The sequence below is a fragment of the Penicillium diatomitis genome (assembly GCF_028827545.1).
Source record: "Penicillium diatomitis strain IBT 30728 chromosome Unknown utg000005l_segment0_segment0, whole genome shotgun sequence".
NCBI lineage: Eukaryota > Fungi > Ascomycota > Eurotiomycetes > Eurotiales > Aspergillaceae > Penicillium > Penicillium diatomitis.
Window position 1 is genome coordinate 3,381,606 of NW_026623177.1, and position 13,363 is coordinate 3,394,968.

Consider the following 13,363-nt stretch of genomic DNA (forward strand, 5'->3'; position numbering starts at 1 on the left):
CCTATTCAGTGGAACAATCGTGGGTTGCTTGTAGTGGACAATGGGCATTGACCACAATATCACGAGAAGAAAGTACGGGTGGCGGGCCTCGAACGCTTCGTGTGACTTTTGTGTCCTCGTTGGGATCCAGAACTGTGCAGGGTCGATCGATTGCCTTGCATTGGTCTGAGACTCGCATCGAGCCGATTTAGCGTTTCTCGTCGGCGAACTTGATCTTCTCGATCGAGCCAGGGCGCAAAGTGTACGACAGCCTCGTCTTTCTCTGTCTCTTGCCCCCTTTTCCCTCCTGCTCGTAGACAATATAGCCAGTCATCGTATCTCGATATCATTACTTCCGGTCCAGGGGTCTTTTTCGCCGGACGCGCAGGCGTCGTATGTTCCCCTGTGGCTTGCAACAACGGTCAATCCATCCAACCACAATCTGACATTTGCTCAACAAGCACGGTGGTCATTCTGCATGCCCGCTCGTTCCGCTTTGGCCCTCGTTTGCCTGCTCATGGCTAAACGACCGCGCAGGACTTGCTTCGAACGTTCCCGGTTCTCTGCGAGTAGAGTCAGGTCTGTCAAGCTTTGACTGCGTCATGGTGTCTTATTACACGTCTCTGGTTCTGTTTAAAGCCCGCTACTGGGGATTGCCGATAGTGCCTGGGGTGTCGAGGAGTCTCGATCAATCATCACTACGAGGCAATGATTCAGATCGGAGATCGCTGTCCAGGAACTGTATCCAATCGCACTGAACAGTGAACACTGGTTGACCGAGGCGGACAAGAAACACTACTGAGGTGCGGATTGGATAAACTTGGTTTCGACTTTTAAGCCTTAGGTTAACTTCAGATCTGAGATGGGACGCGCGAGATCCAGATCCACCACCATAGTAGCACCACATAACAGCATCATAAACCCGCCTTGAGACCAGTGCCTCATTGCCCACTGCCTTGTGGGGCAATCCATTCGAACACGGTTGCAGGATTTGTCTGGCATTTGACATCCACAAATACAACTGAGAACTCACTATAAGGTCGAGCTAAAAATCCACCTGCTGGCCATCAGTTGCCCATTGCACCACCCTATCCTGTCGCTCACCTTAATTCACCCGTTTGTGGTTCATGGAAAGCGTAGAGTATATATGAGCGTGCGCTAGGTGACCTGCTGATGACGCATACGTAAGAGGTAATTCTCAACATCCATCCATCCTATGACTGATTACATCTGCCAATGGCTTCTCTCTGCGAGGTACCAGGTCCTGGTTTAATATCCAACTTTCGAAGCGAACCCCCATTGCACGACGATTCATGACCAAAGATGACGATGTTGTCGCCGGTCCTTCGGGCTTTCGGGGTCCCAGAAACAAGCAAATTAGTGGATGTGACATGTCTTGTTGAAGACGCTCAGGTCGACTGTCCAGTGATGTGGTCCGTCATACACTGTTCTACGGCACTAGTGACATTGATTGTCGCTCGCCAAAGTAAGTCAGGAGGTTTGAAGCCCTGCTGGCAAGGCTACTTGTGACTTGACGAGATACGTTCCTCGGCAACCACTTTGAACGTGGGCTGAGAGCCCGAGAGAGCCACCAGATCGAGTGATAAGAGAAGCGACCGGATAGTAGTGATACTACTATCATACTACTATCATACTGTTATAATCATACTGTTATAATCATACTGTTATAATCATACTGTTATAATCATACTACTGTACTGATCCACTACACTGGGCATCTCTTATCGATAAGTCCACGCGCCGATAAGCAGATAAGCAGATAAGCAACTAAAAAAAAATCGGGATGCGGAGAAACACAGGCAAAGGACCACGCCAGGTTCAATCAGCACTGATTCACCATGCCAGAGAAGGTTCACACCAAATTTGGAGAGTCAGACGATGAGTCTTCCAACCCTCAAACAAGTGATCTCCCGCCGGCGTCGCTAGTCGAGGAGGGCAACCGCAAGAAGAAGCGCAACAAGAAGCGGAAACTCGACCAAGTTGCCGAGGAGTCGCAGACTGCGACGAGCGAGCGGTCGGTCCAAGTCGCAAGAACCGACAAGACGTCACCGACACGACCAGTGACTCCAAAGGAAGCTTCCGAAAATGAGCATGCTCCTGCAATTGAGCAGGGAGATACACCTGCCGAGACGTCCAACTTCACATCCAAGCCCAAGCCCAAGTCAAAGCCCGTTCATCGGTCCCTCACCGACACGAAAACAAACTTCAACTCGTTACGTGAAAAAGCCAACAAGCTCTACGAATCTCGAAAAAAGCTTCCTATTTTTAACCATGCGGACGAGATTCGACAAAAGCTTCGTGATCAGGATGTGATGCTCTTGGTCGGTGAGACCGGTTCGGGAAAGAGTACGCAGATTCCACAATTCCTCGTAAATGAGTTCTGGTGCCGACCGACGCCCACGAAGATACAAAAGGGAGATGGGTCAGAAAAGCCAAAAACAGTCGGCGGGTGCATTGCGATCACACAACCACGTCGAGTCGCTGCGATTTCGCTGGCCCGTCGTGTGGCCGACGAAATGGGAACACCGCTGGGTTCTTCTTCTCCGGCGAGTAAGGTTGGCTACTCGGTGCGATTTGACACTTCCACATCACCCAGCACGCGGGTCAAGTTCTTGACCGAGGGTATGCTTCTTCAGGAGATGCTACATGATCCTTGGTTGACCAAGTATAGTGCCGTGGTGGTGGATGAGGTGCACGAGCGTGGTATCAACGTTGATCTGGTTGTTGGCTTTCTCCGGAATCTTGTCTCTGGTAACCTGCAAGGACGAGGAGGCGTGCCCTTGAAGGTTGTGGTCATGAGTGCTACGGCTGACATGGAGAGTTTGATGGGGTTCTTTCAGGAGGGACTCAAGGAGCAACCGCAACCACAACCACCTGTCCACAAAACGATCACAAATGATGATCAAACCGGAGAGCTGTCGACCCGTGCTCCTCGGATCATCACAGCTTGCCACATCAAGGGACGGCAGTTCCCTGTCAAGATGATCTATTCGCCTGAGCCCGTCCACGATTTTGTCGATGCAGCATTGAAGATTATCTTCCAGATTCACTACAAGGAACCTATGCCTGGTGATATTCTCGTGTTCCTCACTGGTCAAGAGACGGTGGAAAATCTGGAAAATCTGGTTAATGAGTACGCAACGGGGATGGATCCATCTCTACCCAAAATCCAAGTCCTCCCCTTGTTTGCTGCTCTCCCTCAAGCTGCTCAACAGCGAGTCTTTGCACCTGCGCCACCTCGAACCCGCAAGGTCGTTCTGGCTACAAACATTGCCGAGACCTCGGTGACGGTCTCTGGCGTACGATACGTCGTGGATTGCGGCAAGGCGAAGGTGAAGCAATTCCGAACGCGTTTGGGGCTCGACTCGCTGCTGGTGAAATCGATTTCCAAATCTGCTGCCATTCAGCGAAAAGGTCGTGCTGGTCGTGAAGCTCCTGGGCAATGTTTCCGCCTCTATACCGAGAAAGACTACTTGGCACTGGACGAGACGAACACGCCGGAGATTCTCCGGTGTGACCTCACTCAGGCTTTACTCAATATGAAGGCTCGTGGGGTGGATGACATTGTGCATTTCCCATTCTTGACGCGACCCCCTCGAGAGGCCTTGGAGAAGGCCTTGCTTCAGCTCTTGAACATTGACGCCCTCCAGGAGGATGGCCGCATCAGTGAGATTGGTCTCCAGTTGGCCAAGTTGCCTCTGTCGCCCACGCTTGGACGGGTCCTGTTGGCTGCGTCCGAGCATGGCCACGAATGTCTTTTGGACGTGATTGACATAATCTCCTGCCTCAGTGTTGAAAACATTTTCCTCAACACTACCTCGGAAGAGAAGAAGGAGGCAGCCGAGACAGCCCGACGAGACTTGTATCGTCGCGAAGGTGACCATCTGACGATGCTCTCGACCGTTCGGGCCTACGCGGGCGAGAATGTGGACCGAAAGGCCTGGGCCGAGCGACATCTTGTATCGCATCGAGCGATGCAATCCGTCATGGTACGTTCTAGCAATGATGCGTCCTTCTCCATTTCTTCTCTGCCCTTCCTCTGGAAATCTGCCTCGTGTGCATCACGAACGAGATCCCCTTGACCCTGTTGCTTGATTTTGAAGCCATGGTCTTACGGATCAATTACTAATGCTCATCTAGGACGTTCGCAAGCAACTTCGCGCTCAATGCCGACAAACCAAGATGCTCCCGCGAGAAGAGCGCGGTGACCAGTACCCCGACCCATCCCCCGAACTCATCCTGCGCAGCTTCCTGGCCGGCTTCGCAACCAACACGGCACGTCTCGTGCCCGACGGCAGCTACCGCACCATTGTCGGCAACCAAACGGTTGCCATCCACCCGTCCAGTGTCCTATTTGGAAAGAAGGTGGAGGCCATTCTATATAATGAGTTTGTCTTTACGAATCGTAGTTATGCCCGTGGCGTCAGCGCTGTGCAGATGGATTGGGTTGGGGAAGCTCTGGCGGGCAAGTGATCAAGGTTCGTTAGGGGGTTGGATGTAATTGAGGTGGAATCCTTAAAACGCCACAGACATGGTCCGTCCGGCCGAGGCGTGACGACCCGGAATCCATGGGGCGGAGCACTTCGTCCTGATTATGGTCGGGGTGGTTCTCGACATTTGGGTGTGTGCCGCCCGGTCCTGCTCTGTGCAATATACTGCGAAGAGAGACACCCTAGATGCTTTTTTCTTCAGATGATGATGTTCTCTGTGTTCACTTTCGACGTGATGTTCCTCTGATTTGAAGCGGCGTCTACTGTCCAGTAGGTAATAAAACGGTACTTACTCACCACCTACACACGGGTCACTAGTACTACCTAGTTCCGTCGGGTCCATGTCGAGCGAGATGGCGTGTAGTGAACGAAGTCAACATATGTAATATGGTGTGTGTGTGTGTGTGTATTGAGTAAGTAAAGTCACTACTTACATATACTTACCTACTCACTTATGGCTCTATGCCGGTTACACTGAGTAAGTTGCTTTTGGAGTCAGCCTGTCCCTCACGGACGGTACGAACAGAGTTACTCTATAGTCTGTACTCTGTACTGTCTATTATCGCAGGACCTTACTCTGACGAGATCACGAGAGTGAGGTACTTTACTTTTAGTATGAGCCCTCCGAGTGGTAAAACAGTGACCTGCTGCCGAGTGCCCTTTGTGATAGGCCGGAAGTATCCCGCCAGTCACGGGGTCGTCGATCCTCTTGCCACTTTCGTACCGGGGTCGATAAGCAGGATATTCTCTATTGCCACGGCATCTACTAGGAGTAGGCAGTTCACCCAGCCTCCAGTGTTGCTGTACTCACTGTAGTAGTATAGTAAGCTAGTTATATGATCATGCTTACACTACTACTAATGGCAGGTCGGGACAGCTGCAACCTGATTTGGAGGAGTGGCCAGCGCCTCATCAGTGCAGCCTCGAACACTCGCGCGATGAGTCCATCAATCCCCTTTTCTCTGCATAGTTAGTACATACTACACAGTACATAGGAGTAGAAGGAGGAGGAGTGGTCCGACGGAATGACACGTCTTGTCCATTTTGATCGGACAGATGGATCGGGTGGACCCCAGCTGTGATGGATCATCTGCCTCTGGAGTCCGAACGCCTCACGCGATCAAGGATCAATCACATTCGCAGTGGAAATAAGCCCGGTCCGTGGACACACTGGACGGAGATCCGGACTGCTCGACACCGCACACGAGCGTACAGTCCAAGTTGAGCGCCCAAGTGCTGGACATCTTGGGAGCCCAATTCAACAAAAGTGCCATGTTGAGGCCATGATCTGGTGCCTCTGGAAAAGACAGCGTATACTACCTATATTGATCGGAGTCTCATAATTCTGTAAGGACTACGTCTAGTTGAGGTCGTGCCAGCCCATCTGTTCAGGAAGGCTGATTTTCGGTCTTCGTATCTGCATGCTCTCTGTGTTTTCTTTTGTTGGTGATTCTCCCCTTCCTTTTCACTGGGCCATGGCATCGAAAAGATGGATCTCTTTCGAGAATATTACCGTTCCCATGCCCATTCCCTGTTCGTGGACACACCTGGAGACCAGTTGCGACGCCTGATGCTTCACGCTACACCTCTTTAGCACCCGGTTTGTCCGATTTCGCTTGCATCATCCGACTCCACTACCTTATCGGGCGTAGACGGCTGTTCCCTTATCGGCGGTGTATCTCATCATCACTCCCTCGCGTTGGCAACCCTTCCTGGCCCCTGTCCATTAAAACCCGGAGGGAAAGGGGGCATGGCGGAGTCCCTCTAGATCATCTCTGAACCTCCATGTCACTTTCTCCCAACCACTTTCCACCACTGTTGAGTGTCTCCCTGAGACACTTGCTGATCGGGACAGAGTGACCACGAGTTGCGGTCGTTAGGATTGCGGGGGGCGAAGATCCACCCTTATATGCCTCATCCTCATAGTATCCACCCCCGGGCGAAGATCTAGTTCAATAACCGTGCATCCTCGACTCACGACTGATTCACTCCTTCTCCGTCAATTTGGATTGCTACTCTTCACAATCCACTGTCCACTTTGCCGCTGCTGACACAGACACCCCTCCTCATGGCGTTCCAGGTGCCGACTCAGGCACCTCGGCGGCGAGCATCACATTCACCACCTCAACGCCCGCCGTCGCTCGGTCTGCCGTCCCCATCGTCAACCCCACAAGATGAGGACGCCACACAATGGGTGCTCTTTGCTCCGACCGCCCGTACGCATACCACCTCGACAGAGCATACACGCACCATTGGAGCGTCACGTCTCAGTGATTTTGGTTCCTTTGGCACAGCGACTCGATCGGCGGTCGAGCACGATGGGGACCACGCGATCGCAGAGGATGAGGATGTGTTGGAAGACCACTTCGATGAGGATGGGACCGAGCTGGACAGCTTAGATGATGGACTGCATGCCTTTCGGGCACCTTCCTTGCCTTCGGGATCTCCATCTTCTCCAGATCAGGGTCCCCCGGCCATGCTGCCCGCTCACGATGGGCTCGGCAGCTTCCAGGCATCGAGCCCCGTGGCACAGGCCCAACTGTGGCAGCACGAGCAATATAATCCTCAGCGGCAGCAGACCGGGACCCAGTCCCGCCGACGGGCCAGTGTCCTGCGTCACGTGGACACGATCAATGAGCAAGATAACCTCATGGACCGAGAGCGCTGGCAAAGGATAGAGCAGTGGCGAATGGATCAGAGTCGAGCACTTCTACAGGAGATCGAGCGGGAAACTCGCCGTCAACGCCGGTCGAGCCGCGCGAGTATGTCGGCCGTGCCACGCTCGGTAGAGTCTACACCTCTGGCAGCCACGCCGAAGAGCTCCGTGAAGATCGATACGTCGTCAACGGAAGCAGTTGCCGAGATAGATGAATCATTCTGGCGCCGCATCACTCGCAAAGTGATCGAAGATCTCATCGGGATCGATGACACTCTGCTTTCTGTCATACTCGGAGAAACCCTACTGGTGGAGGTGCCGTCTGTGAACAAAGACTCACCGCCGCTGGACATGGAGACCGTGCTGGCACGCGAACCCGAAGTCCCGCAAATCGAGGCGCCTCTCTGGCAGAGCCGAGTCATTCAGCGAATTGCTCACGAGTTGGGGATACTCGTGCACCAGCTCTGTGAGCATCCTGGTGCCTTTACATCCTATTTCGAGTTGACAAAGGATATTTCAGGTGAGTATGCAGGCATGCCACTCAACCGTCTGGCGGACAGTACGTCCATCAAGAAGTCTAGCGAAAGCGCCAACGCCCCACGGCCATCTTCAAATGAGACTCTCGCTGCCGAATCGATACCATCCCTACAGTTCCACCCAACTCTAGGTGATCCCAATCCCGACCATGAAGCCCAGTGGGGCATTGAAGATGAGGACCCTGTCGGTGGCGCGAGTGTTGCCGAGTCCGCTCGTCTACAACAGGAGCAAGATTATTGGGAGCGTGGCTTGGATGTCATGATGGTCTTTCGTTATCTTCGAAGTCGCTTCAGTCGCCGTGGGTACATGTCCGGCGAGAAGCAGACTGCAACACCGTCCCCTCCACGTCACACACAGGACGCCTCGCGGAGGGCAGCCATTATTCGTCAGCATCACCCCCTCGTTGCCCGTGCTCATACCCGCTCGCAAACTCAGACCCGCCGACCATCTCACATCTCAGGAGTATCAGGTTCTGCGGCACTCCCGGTGCCATTGACCCGGCAGCACCTGCGTCGGCCAGGGTCGAGTTGTGCGAGTCAAAGCAAACTATCGGGCGTCTCGAGTCATCGTACGTTGACGGGTTCGAGTAGAAATTACTGGGATATTGGGGGATCTGTGGATAGCAATAGCGCCATCGGTGTGGGAGCTGGACTCGGCACATGGGCGGAAGCATGATCAAGTGATATGTCTGTTTCCTTTATTCTTTCCATCTCAGCAATTCTTCGCCCTTTCGATTTTTTTTTTTTTTTTTTTTTGGGATTTTCACGACTTCGGTCTGCATATTTTCAACAAATTTCTTGGTGTTGGCGGGGGGTGGCGGGTGGCACAACCTTTGTTTGGGGCAAAGGACATACGTATACAACGGCGAAGCAGAGGGTTGGCGGCATTGATTCGATCTGCAGGCGCTTGGCAGTGACTTTTTCCGGGGTTCAGCTTGTGGTTCGATTGCTCGAGTTGTTGACCTTTGGCTGGTTTTGGAATCTTCCTATTGGGTCCTGCAAGCATTGACTCTCGGCTCTTGGATTCTTTCCTTGCCATCTACATATATACATACATGACTATTGGATATAGCTCATACTGGCTCGTTTTGAAGTTCAAGCATTTCCTTAATAGAGTAATGTATCAATATGATCACGACCGACAGAATGGCAGCCAGACCACCAGTACCTCCATGAGATTGGCTCAGTACTGTTCACCTAGAAGGCCAACAAAAATGGTGAAAGCCTCTTGGTTCTTATTCTACTAGAATGTAGAAGCTTCAATAGGAATCTACGCCGTATAGCTAGTCCATGCTCCGTACTCCATGAGTCCAGACTACATGGTAAACCCCTTTTCCAATTCGAATAAAATTCCCATAAGACAACCAAGATGTTCTAGAAGCGATCCCCACCCAGCGACTTCAAATTTGTTTTCGCTGCCCTTTGATTACGTCAGTTCAAATTGATTACTTGGAATCGAGTGCATTGGTGCCCCTTTTCCTTTCAGCCGACGAGGGACCAGTAATTCTTGGGTACTCATGAGCTCTTGCCCTTGACCATACCACTTCAGGCTCGGTGCAATTCCGAAGGTTCTCCAGATCTTTTCGCCCAGGAGCTCAACAACTCCAAGTTGACCACAGCCGAATCAGAGATTTGGGCTTTTTATTCGGCGGAAATCTCTGATATACTCACTTAACTTAGTACCTACTACTTAGTACTTGCTGTATTGTCTGCAATCCCGCCGGTCATGGGACAAACATCCCAGCCCCCTTGATATAAGACGATCGACGGGTCCAGCTTATCCGGCTAGAATCACGAATGAGATCCTTTGATAATTTCTTCGGAGGATTCGGGCCGGGAGATCCCAGGACTGTGGAGTGTTTACCTATTGATAGATTAGGCAGAATAAGTACAGTGGGGGGCCTTTTATCGATGCGGTTGCAGGAGAAGAGGCATCGAATTGGATTTGACTTGTCTTTTGCATTGAATCGAAGCATTGAAGCACCGAAGCACTGGAGGAAAAGCCTTTGGTCAGGCGCATCCGGATGAGCGATCGAATGTATCCATTGGAGGATTTGCTTTCTGGGGATTAAGGAGAAGTGGAGACTCCATACAAGTTAGATTCAGATGTGACTACAACAAAAGTACTGGACCAACGGCTTTTCAAGGTCGAGGATCAAACTTGCTAGATGAACAAACGCTCTGCCAACACAGACTGTTGGGACTAGATAAGGTACTTCCTAGGCATACGCAGCGACATATTGTCAGTGAGCATATCCAGCCTCGATACCAGCCCAGAGTTAAGGTTGATGTCTCAACAGTGTGTAGTACTTCTGCTCTAAATCAATCTTCAGAAGCATCCGGCAGCGCATGCCAAGGGGGTTGTCGGTTGCTAAGGTGGGGGGGGGGGGGGGGGAGCATCTTCACAGCATTCCTTGCATCTCTATTATTGTCTCATTCTTCGCATTGCCCGGGCACCAATGATTGTTTACTACCTGGACTCGGTGTGTCGCGTTAGTGACGAGCTCATTGCAAGTCCTCAAGTCCTTTTCCCGAGATCGTTATTTAATGTAGAGAAACCGCCGACGATTCTTTAGGGCAACACACATTCATTCCTAATTTCCTCTATCTAGCAGACTGATTCAACCGTCTATATTTCTTCCTCTCTCTCCCTACAGATCCTTCATAAAAATCACATTGACCTGTTTACCTCCATTCATCTTCAATCCTTAACCTCCCAATCATTCAATATGAGACTCTCCGTTTTCGTTCCCCTCGCGGCCTTCCTGACCATGACCGCCGCCGAGATGTTATACCAGACCACACAAGTCAGCAACTGCTTGGTATGTTCACCCCGTCACAAGAGATCTCCCATACACACGTCTGGATTCCCTAGTCTAATCGAATATCCCCCTCATCTCATAGAACCGCTGCTTGAACGAGGGTGCCATCGTCGCAGGCTGTCTCTCCCAGTGGGACACAGATTGCACTTGCACCAGCCCCGCCTTCAGAGACGCCCTGCAAAAGTGTCTGACGGATTCTTGCACGCCCGACGATATCACAGGTACGTCTGCGATGGAACTTACCAGCCATACCCCGTGTTTTGTCTTCTTGTTGCCATCCCAAGTTCGTTCAGGCCACCCAGTGCTAACCGTTGACTCGGCCCGTATAGCCGCCGGCGAGGTACACAAGGAGCGCTGCGGCACTGCGCCCAGTACCCCCGGTGCTGCCGGGACTACCAGCAGTGGTGGCGGTGCCAAAGCCGGTGCCAGTGCTATTGCCGCGGCTGCCCAGGTGCCCGCGAACTCTGACACCGAGTAAACACGCGCAAGTGCAGGCGTCAGAGCAGGTTGTTGAAGGCAAAAAAAAAAGCAGGTTCCGTTCCTAGCATTGGGCCAAAAGTGAGGTGGACCGTGTGGGTTGTATCTATTTGTTTCTCCAGCTTTCGTCGCTCGTTTTGGTTGCGTTTCTCCATTTCCTTTTTCCTTTTTCATATACCCGGTGACCTGGGCTTTGATCGATTAGACATACATAGAACATATTGAATTCCTCTGTGAGATTACCAGTCCGGCACTAGGTCGGCGGTGGTTTGTAGATGGCCCAGAGTAGGTCCCTGAGTTCGAAATTGTGAGAATCTGCCGCATGGTGAACAATAATAGCTACCTGACGCTTACACATGGTGTCGCTGCGTTCTCGGCTCTTGTTTGTACTGGTAAGGAAGAATAATGTCAAGACGTAGTGCATACAATGGCCAATGTTGAGCGGGGCGTTGACGATTCCGGTCTCGGTGCAGGAAGCATCATCCAGGCGATAGCGACGGCTCATGCGGCTGATGAGAACCTCCAGTGCCTCCTACCGGTGCGAGTTGATCGTGGTCTAGACTCCACTGCTTGGAGCAGTAGATGGTAGATGATGGAATGAGGTACCCTAGTTGAGTTGAGCCTGACGTCGTACAGAGTAGAGACATCACTATCAATTTATCATCAAGTCTTAATGACTGTCCTTGACCAACGTGCAAGGCTGACTACGGAGTACTACAAACGAGGATGCGAATGTGAAAAAGGCCGGGGGAATTGATATTTTGGAACAAGCTGGCTAAAAAGAAAAGAGAACCGTTTTTTTAAAAGTGTCATCAGAACTTCAAAATATCATCGTTCTTGAATTCATATTCTGTGTCGAAACTTCAAAAAAAAGACAGATCTCCATCTAAGCCTGGGACACGTTCTCGTAGGCGTCGGGGAAGCGGCGCATGTTCTCCTCGATGAGACCGTGGCCACGGAGGAACTGAACGTAGGCACCGTCCTGCTTGAGCTTGCCCTCCTGGCGGAGCTGAACGTACTCCTCGCGGCGGACGGGGGTGAAACCCCAGTTCTTGGAGACGATGATCTTTTGGCGGCCAGGGAACTTGTACATGGCACGGCGGAGAGCCTCGATGGCGGTAGCACGGTGGGAGTCACGGGTGCGGACGGACAGAATGATCTGGCCAATGTTCACACGGGCGACGGTACCCTGGGGCTTACCGAAAGCACCACGCATACCGGTCTGCAGACGATCGGCTCCGGCGCAAGACAACATCTTGTTGATACGGATGACGTGGAAGGGGTGCACACGAACACGCATGTGGAAACCTTCCTTACCGGCGATCTTCACAAGGTACCTGAACCGAGGGCTGTTAGTATCATATGGACATCATCGCAGAAAAGCTTCGCGGGCGAATCTTGAGAGTATATGCTAGGGAAGCACCAAGCGGACCACCGTTGGGGGTGGGAAAGGAAAAAGACGTACTTGTTGGCGCAAATACGGGCAGCCTCGAGGGCTTCGGAAGACAGCTGCTCATACTCGTTGGAGACCATGTGCACACAGGTGGGGAAGTCGTCAACATTGGCCTTCTTACGACCGAGATCGAAGATACGGATCTTGGGGTCGGGAACACCACGGTTGAAGCGCGACTTGGGGTACGGCTAAAAGTGACGAAAAGGTTCGATGTTAGCAAACCAAGATCTGCCGGAAGCCATGTGATGTAGATTCAATTCTTGTGCACGTGTGGCCCTTCCCCCGAGAAAGATCCTTCTTTTTTGATCCACGATTCATTTCCAACAAATATCCCGATTTGTCGTCCGAGTTGTATAAACATCCAATATATGCTCTCGCCGCGGCGCTTTCGCAACGAGGTCGCGAGAGACGGGATGCTTCATGCGATCGTCATAACCCCCACAGCCGAGCTTTCCGCACACAAAGATATCTTCTCCATCAAGAGTCGAAAATGTTGGCAACGCACCTTGTTCTTGCAGTAGCGGTAGCAGCGGGCGGGACGGCGAGCCATTGTGAGTGCTGGAGATTGGCGATATGCACTTCCTGCGAACTGGGTTTTTTTGGTTGTCGTTGGGTGTCGAGGGTTCGAAAACGAAAAAGAAGGGAAACTGGGCGGGTCACGGGATTGTTTGATTTCCAAGCAGCAAAGTGGCGAAGCCCTAGCCCTAGTGAGCGGACCAATCACAGAGTGGATGTATGATCCACTATTGGCTTTCTCAGCCGATTTGGGTTACGACAACGGGCGCCCTTTGATAAGCGTCCGCCTGTATCAGTAGTTCAGTAGTACTGATAGGAGGATAAGATGCGATCAAGGAGTTGATGCTCCGTTCAAGACTATATACTCGAGCTCATCAGCCCAAGTGTGCTTGACTCAACTTGAGTCATCGCGG

At 51.9% G+C, this 13,363-nt stretch overlaps 4 protein-coding genes across 4 annotated transcripts; 3 read left to right on the forward strand and 1 right to left on the reverse strand.

The window, feature by feature from the left end:
- Nucleotides 1–1,838: 1,838 nt before the first annotated feature.
- Nucleotides 1,839–4,473, forward strand: N7539_005593 (putative ATP-dependent RNA helicase (Hrh1); the record flags this gene model as incomplete). The annotated part of the gene is made up of 2 exons (XM_056935195.1): nt 1,839–3,989; nt 4,141–4,473. 2 exons carry the CDS (start codon nt 1,839–1,841, stop codon nt 4,471–4,473), a joined length of 2,484 nt encoding a protein of 827 aa, XP_056790389.1.
- A 2,085-nt stretch (nt 4,474–6,558) lies between these two features.
- Nucleotides 6,559–8,358, forward strand: N7539_005594 (uncharacterized protein; the record flags this gene model as incomplete). Its single annotated transcript, XM_056935196.1, has 1 exon — nt 6,559–8,358. One exon carries the CDS (start codon nt 6,559–6,561, stop codon nt 8,356–8,358), a length of 1,800 nt encoding a protein of 599 aa, XP_056790390.1.
- Nucleotides 8,359–10,453: 2,095 nt separating this feature from the next.
- Nucleotides 10,454–10,982, forward strand: N7539_005595 (CFEM domain-containing protein; the record flags this gene model as incomplete). The annotated part of the gene is made up of 2 exons (XM_056935197.1): nt 10,454–10,504; nt 10,587–10,982. The coding sequence occupies 2 exons, from the start codon at nt 10,454–10,456 to the stop codon at nt 10,980–10,982; spliced, it is 447 nt and encodes a 148-aa protein (XP_056790391.1).
- An 885-nt stretch (nt 10,983–11,867) lies between these two features.
- Nucleotides 11,868–12,984, reverse strand: N7539_005596 (60S ribosomal protein uL16; the record flags this gene model as incomplete). The annotated part of the gene is made up of 3 exons (XM_056935198.1): nt 11,868–12,318; nt 12,447–12,622; nt 12,940–12,984. 3 exons carry the CDS (start codon nt 12,982–12,984, stop codon nt 11,868–11,870), a joined length of 672 nt encoding a protein of 223 aa, XP_056790392.1.
- Between the last annotated feature and the right edge of the window lie 379 nt (nt 12,985–13,363).